Raw genomic sequence first — 7505 nt, 5'->3', positions numbered from 1 at the left:
TCCTGGGACCCTCGCGGAGTCCTCCCTCAGCTCCCTCGCGCGTCGCCGCCACCGGACCGGGCTGGCCGGCTCGCTGCTGTTTTCTGCTCAGCTCACTTTTCCCGTATTGCTCCCCCAACCGGCAAAACTTTCTATTTCCCCAAACACTGTCGCGCGCGCGCGCGCGCGCGTGCACACACACACACACACACACACACACACACACTCACACAGACTGACGTCTTTTGCGCATTTCCTGCATTAGAGGGAGGGAGAATCGCTCGCACGGCGATCGAGGGAAGGAGATCGCGGGCTGAGCGCTCTGGCGGGCGGCGAGCCGGCGGCAGCCGAGAGCGCGGACGCGGGGAGCGCGGCGGGCGGGCGGGCGCCGGCGGCCGGGAGGAGGGGCCGCGCCGAGTCGCAGTCCCTGCCCCGCCGCCGCGCTGCGCACCGCCGGGTGCCGGCCTGCGCCCCGAGCCCGAGTGGCGGCCACCTCTACCTCCCGAGCCCGCGCGGATGTGAGATCCCGGGAGCCGGGCGCCTCCCGATCGCCGACTGAGGTGCTCCACTGCTTGGCCCCGGAGGCGGCGGCCGGGCTGACTGTGAGGCTTGTGGATTTTTTAAAAATTTGGCTCCGGGGAGGACCATTTCCTCTCGACATGCATCCCTCCGGATAGACTGCACATCCTTCAGTCCACCCTCCGCCCCGCGCTGTCCGAGGCAGGCGCTGGGTGGGCGAAGAGGATCCGGGTTGAAATCTGCGCCCCCGGTTCTCGTCCCCGCCCCGTCCCGCCGCCCCCTCCCCCTCCGGGACTCGAAATTGCCCGGGGATTATGTTTCGGAAAGGTAGGTGAGCGCCGGGCGCGGCGCCTGCTTCTCCGCACACGGACCCGGAGAACCAGCGAGGCAGCCCCCGCGGCTTGCAGCGGAGGCGACAGCTCGTCTCCTCCCGTGGAGGTGTTGCCGGTGGTGGGGGGAGAGACTTGCTCCAAAAACGGACGTCTCCAGCTCTCCCCCCTCCCTGTTTTCCGTTAGGAATCCGGCGAGGAAATACATGCACTCACTGAGAATCGCCGGCGCCAGGGCGCAGCGCCACAAGGTGTAGCGAGAGAGTGGGGTGGGGCGAGAGGGGACCCAGGAGTCCCCCAGGCTCCCAGCGCGCCTGCTGCCTGCTCTTCATTCCTGCCCTCGGGGCGGACAGAGTGACCCCGGCTCCAGTTCCCTGCCCCGACCATGGTAGTGTTCAATGGCCTTCTTAAGATCAAAATCTGCGAGGCCGTGAGCTTGAAGCCCACAGCCTGGTCGCTACGCCATGCAGTGGGACCCCGGCCACAGACTTTCCTTCTGGACCCCTACATTGCTCTCAACGTGGACGACTCGCGCATCGGCCAAACAGCCACCAAGCAGAAGACCAACAGCCCGGCCTGGCATGATGAGTTCGTCACTGATGTGTGCAATGGGCGCAAGATCGAGCTGGCTGTCTTTCACGATGCTCCTATAGGCTACGACGACTTCGTGGCCAACTGCACCATCCAATTCGAGGAGTTGCTGCAGAATGGGAGCCATCACTTCGAGGACTGGGTGAGTCCAGCCCCTCCACGTCCAGGAGCCCGGGGCCCCAGGGAAAGACTTGCTGCCTCAGGATTGGTCATGAGGCTCAAGGATGTGCGTGTGTGTGTGTGTGTGTGTGTGTGTGTGTGTGTGAGTTTCCTTGAAGAGGCATGTTTCATTTCGTAGCTGGAGAGACATACACGTTAGGATAAGAAATACGAGATGTGGCAGGTGGGCACTGCCCCTTGGCCCCTCTGTGCCCTCGGGAAAATGGGCAGTACAGGGGGCTTGCAAGTTGGGAGAGCCCCAGAATGCAGGCGCATAGCTTGGCGGAGGGCACCTGCTACCTTGTGCAAGTGCCAGGTGGGCTGGCTGAGTGATTGTGTGTGGGTGAGTCTCTCCGTCCTTGGAGAGACACGTGGAGCTCAGACTGGAGGTTTCTTGTGCATCCTGGCGTTGTTCTGGGTAGCCCAGGGAGTAGCTTTAGAGATCCCTCCGGTGGAAAGCATCCTTGTTCCTAAATCACTGGTTAGTTCATCTGCTGACGTACAAGAAGGTGTGAGTCCCAGAAACATCAGGCCAGATTGTTTTGCCCATCTCTTTAGAATGCTGTATTTTTTTTTTTAAAGGGTTCTGTTCGTGGTTGTAGGAAGTCAGGACTCTGAATCTTAAGATGACATGCTTCCATGGTTTGTTTGTCAAGACACTGTAGGATCAAACACTATTTCTGAAATTGAGTTAATTGTTAACTGATTACACTGTCAAGTATTAGGAATTTGGGGAAAAAAAGGCCTTGCCAATATACCTTAAACCAAATGCATTCAACCTTGGCACTTGGACAGTTGGAGAAACCAGTCCTCCCCCACCCCCTCTTCTTGGAGGAACAGTGTTAAATTAGGAAACGAATCACTCTGTCTTCAGATTTGTTGCGTGTTTCTATCTGGAGCAAGTGTTGCTATGGGATGAATATATTTTCAAGATTCTTTGGTTTGCACAGAGCTGTCTGTGCTGCCTCCTGAAGAGGTGCAGAAGAATCGCTTTCTGCTGGAAACACAGATAACTTCATGAATATCTCAGGGGTCAGAGGGTGCACATGTCCTTGGCATATCCCTTTACAGCATATTTTTAAACATTTTTTTTCAAGGACAGGGAATTTTAGGGGGAAATAGGGGAAAAACTGCTCTTTTCATGCTCCTGGCTGTGATAGAGCCTTCCGGGAACCATGGTTACTAAAGGGGCTTTTAGGGCAACCCTAGTAAACCACATGAGTTGAGGAGCTCTAAGAGATCCGTGGCTTCCTCTTTAGACAGCAGGCAAACCGTAGAATCCTGAATTCAGCTTTCCTTCCCTTCTGGCCCCCTGTCATTTTACTGTTATCCATGGTGATGCCCAAAGGGGCATGGAGGGATCACTAACTTCAGAAACAGACTTGAGTGTTAAGCATCTGTGGTTTTTCATAAAAAGGGGAAGAACACTTTGACTCCAGTAGCAGGAAGGTGGGGCGTTTTTTTTTTGCAGGAGGCGCTGAGCGGGGGACAAACAGTGGGCTGAGGGCAGTGGAGGTGAACAGCAGGTCCGTGTTTTCCACATGCATGTTCCAGATGGAAGGCTGCTGCAGAGTGTCTCTGGTAACACTGAACTGGGGTCTACTCCAGACGCAGGGCAGAACGGGATGCTACCCTCTCTCCTCAGCTCTTCTAGGGAAGGGTTCAGTCTAGCTCGTTGCTTGATAGCCATTCTCCAATGTTCTTACATTTATGCTGGATTTGGCTCTAGACCAGATCTTCTAGTGCACAGGCAAAATTTCCAGACAAGGACATTGAGTTCCAGAGAAGCTAAGTGGGTACCCAAGGTCGCATGGCAAGCACAGGTGGGTTGGAGGTTGAGTCCTCACCTCCTATTGCTCACTGTTTACCCAGTGGGGAACAGCCTGTCTGGCCTCCCAGGCTATTTATTAGCCCTGCAGATTCATATGCTGTGGCCCTGACATTTTTATTGTGTGCGATAACGTAAAGTGCTTTCAAAATCATTATCTCTTCTGCCTTGTAGCAAGTGTGAATTGGATATGACAGGCATTGGACAGATGAAAAACAAGACCGAGAGCAGCCCAAAGAATGAATCAAACCGTGGAGCTGCTTCTGACTCAGGGATGCTGTGGCTGCTCTCTGAGATGAATATGGGGACCCCAGCAACCCCGTTCACCAGCCTGGAAACAGAGACAGGTGCAAAAGGGCCACCTTCCCCATGTCTGTCACCCAAGACAGACACCCACAGCATCACAGCTGTAGGGAGAATTTCCTGGGCTCAAACCTTTGTGCTCCCCTCCTGGAAGAAATGAAGAGACATGCCCATTTGTAGGTATGGCTCTGAAACCCGGCCTGAAGTAATCGGATGTGCAGAACATCTGGAGAGCACAAAGCGGCTGCTCCTCTCTTTACTGTGGACTATCTCAGCTGGCTCTGTACTCACCTGTCCACTGAGTTCCTCTTATGTGATCAAATCCTGCTAGCGACTCTTAACCATTTTAAGTAACCCAGGGATAAAGAAGAGGCCACAGGTTACGCTCAAGGGGCTTGCATTTCTCTAGGGAAAGGACACTAAACCGCGGCATAGAGACACTTTAGTGGTCATTTGGTTCCAAATGAGTGGTACTAAAGTAGGTTGGAAGTTTAAAACCAGGGTGTGCTAGGAGGGTTGGGAGAATCCAGGAAGGCTCCTGGAAGGAGGCAGCATGCACATTGAGTGTAAAAGTGTAGGTCATGTTCAAAGACATACCTGCAGAGGACACAGTGTGCCAAGCTTGGGCACCGCTGGCAGAAAGGCATGGAGAGCGCCTGTGTTTAGGGCTGTGGAATGCATAAGTATGGCTGAGCTGAGGACAAGGCAGAGCAAAGTTTGCCCAGTTCAAGTCTTTTCATTTGACTACCACCTGAACTATAATTTAATATTAAAAAAAAAACAAGCCTCAAACAATAAAAACCCCAAACTGATTCTTTTCCTTGTGCTAATCTTTTCCCAAGCCCCACTTTGCCTTATAGAATCCCAGGTTTGGATTTGATGGTTGCAGTTTGTTCAGTTTTCTTTGTTAACATTCAGATAAATATGGATGTGAAATAATATAAAGAAAGGAAGCTCATCCCAGTGCCTTTTGACATCCTTAGGGATGTGGGACTGAACACTGAAACTCCAGAGCAGAGGAAGGTTTAGAAGATTGGGATGGATCTTAGAATGTGAACAGCCCAGGCGCAGGGAACTCTCCTCCAGACAGCGAAGAGGACAGACACTCCAGGTTATGATGACAAAGGGGGCTGCTGTCGACACGGCTCAAGGCAAAGAGAAGGGCAGATCTGAGCTAAGTTTTTGACAAACTGGATGAAATGCTACTGACTCAGGTGCGCACAGGAGTCACTAGGGAAAGGTACCAGGAAGGTCGATTATCTGCCCTGCCCCCCCCCCCCCCAGCTCCTGATTCTGTGGCTTGAGGGAATTGTGAGGAATCTGCATTTTTAGTGGTCTGTCTTTTGAGTTGCTTGCTTTGAGAATTATAGCTGGAGTAGGAATTGTGAAGGGCTCCAGATTCTCTCTCTCTCTCTTTCTCTCTCTCTCTCTCTCTCTCTCTCTCTGTGTGTGTGTGTGTGTGTGCATGTGTTTATGGATGTATGTATGGAGGTCAGAGGACAAATTGCAGGAGCTGTGCTCTCCTTCCACCCTGTAAGTTCCAGGGACCACACTTACAGTCAGGTTCGGCAGCAGGCACCTTTCCCATCTGAGCCATCTCCCTTGACCCTACTTTATCTTTTGAAATTGAAGTCTCCTCACTAAACTGAAAGTTTGTTTCCACTGGTCTGGTTAGCTGGCGGGTCGCTGGGATCCACGTGTTCTGCCTCCTAGTGCTGGGGTTACGGACCCCTGAGGCAGAACCAGACTTTTGCGTGGGTCCTCAGGGTTGCGCAACAAGCCCCGTACTGGCTAAGTCATCTCCTAGCCCCATATTTCTTAAAACAAGACTTGTAAGGATAATTGTGTCAACTCTACATATTGGGATTCATGTTTGAGACAGAGGTTGAATGAGGGCTAAATGTGGTGGCTTTGGCTTAGGGGACACAAGCTAGGGAGAAGGCGTTGAGGGCAGCCTGTAAGTGACAGCTGCTGGCCCCTTTGCTCTCTGGGTTTCCTCACTTATTGCTTCAATCATGTACAAACTGAGCTCAGCTCTCTCTTTGACGGGCTGTGCTATGCTGGCAGACATCTTTGGCTTGTGCCACTTACTTGATTTATCTTGTCACAAGTGCATTTATTTATTTATGATGTATTTATTGGTTTTTAGGGACAGGGTTTCTCTGTGTAGCCCTGGCTGTCCTGGAACTCGCTCTGTAGACCAGGCTGGCCTCCAACTCAGAGGTCTACCCATCTGCCTCTGCCTCTCGAGTGTGGGGATTAAAGGTGTGTACCACCACGCCTGGCACAGATGCATTTGTAATAGAGCGGCTATGTCTGAACGTCATCATTCTTTGAGAGGGAGGCAGTTCTCCAGAGTGCCTGTCCTGGTTTGCCTTCTGTTGCTGGGATAAGCCATTCTGACCAAAACCAATTTGGAGAGGAAAGGGTTTATTTGCAGTCCATCAGCGAGGGAAGCCAAGGAAGGAGCCCCAGGTGGGAACCAAAGCAGAAACATGGAGGAACACTGGTCACTGCCTGGCTTCCTCCAGCTTGTACCCAGCTAACTTTCTCATCTAACTCAGGACCACCTGCCCAGGAGTGTGGCACCTCTCATAGTGGGCTGGGTCCTCCTGTTTCAATTAGCGATCATGGAGATACACCACAGATATGCCACAGGCCAATCTGATGGAGAAGAGGTTCCTTCTTCCCGGATATGTCAAAGTGACAGCTGAAGCTCACTGGGACAGCTGTGAAGGGTTCATGCAGGGGCTAGACTGCTTGGGTTTTAAGGCCACCTTTCCCCATGACCTAATTCTTCCATGACCTTTAGCAAGCCATTTAACCTTTCTGAAATTTGGTTTCTTCCTCTGTTGTTTTTTTTTTTAATGGATGATGGTAAAATCATCTGCCTGAAATGGTGGTTGTGGGGGAACTGAGTTTTATACACACAGTGTGCTTGGACCAATGCCTGGCCCTTAGTTATCTACTCAAAGAATGTTTAATAATTGCCCTGTTGAATCCCCCAGCACCGGAAAGGGTAGGCTAGTGGACTGGCTCTGCCCTTGGTCAACAAGAATCACTTCGGGGAGGTTCTTACAGCACCAGTGCCAGGGCCAGCCCCTAGCTGTTCTGATTCTGCTAACCTTGTGGATTCCGGGGCATGGCCCTGTTAAACAGACCTCCTCCTGATGGGGTCCTTGTACATTGCACAAGGACATATCTCTATCCTCTTAGGGAATTTCTGACAATTTTCAGTGGAAAGGCTCGATAATGGGGGCATGGCTAGGCTGGGAACTGTCCATCCAGGATCCCTTTGTATATGCTTTCCCTATTCCTATGATACTTGCCATCCATCTAATTCAATATGGCTTCCCTTGGTATATAGGGTATTGTATAACTATTTTATCAGTTAGTTCTTGGTCTAGGGTTAGCATATCCAGACTCTTGCTTCATGGCAGTCAAACATTAGTTAGTTCTCGTTCTCTCTCTCTCTCTCTCTCTCTCTCTCTCTCTCTCTCTCTCTCTCTCTCTCATATCTTCAACACCTAGCCACTGTAGTGAATAACTGAGACTCTCTTGCTTCCCAGGTCAGTTGCCACTGAGTCATTGAGTTCTCACTGTATTTCCCAGACACTCATTGTGATTTTGAACATGTGACTTAAGCCCTGAACGCCTGTTTCTTGGTTTGTAAAATGGGAAAATGATAATTCTCACCCCTTAAGGTTGTTGTGTGAATGAAGTAAGGAAGTTACATGAAGCTCGCAGAGAAAGATCTGGTCACATTGTGCTTTAGCAATTTTGTTAATATCTGAAGA

The 7505-nt window shown here is 51.5% G+C and overlaps 1 protein-coding gene across 1 annotated transcript in view; it reads left to right on the top strand.

Moving 5' to 3' along the window:
* The first annotated feature begins 456 nt into the window (after positions 1-456).
* Positions 457-7505, top strand: part of Prkce (protein kinase C epsilon) — a 512360-nt gene continuing 505311 nt past the window's right edge. Inside the window, exon 1 of the mRNA XM_059248231.1 lies at positions 457-1560. Within this exon, the coding sequence (XP_059104214.1) occupies positions 1213-1560 (348 nt within the window). The 5' untranslated portion in view covers positions 457-1212. The remainder of the gene's footprint in view (positions 1561-7505) is intronic.

Source organism: Peromyscus eremicus, chromosome 22 (genome assembly GCF_949786415.1).
Source record: "Peromyscus eremicus chromosome 22, PerEre_H2_v1, whole genome shotgun sequence".
NCBI lineage: Eukaryota > Metazoa > Chordata > Mammalia > Rodentia > Cricetidae > Peromyscus > Peromyscus eremicus.
Note: the sequence above shows the minus strand (reverse complement) of the source record. Positions and strands in the feature narration are given on the sequence as shown.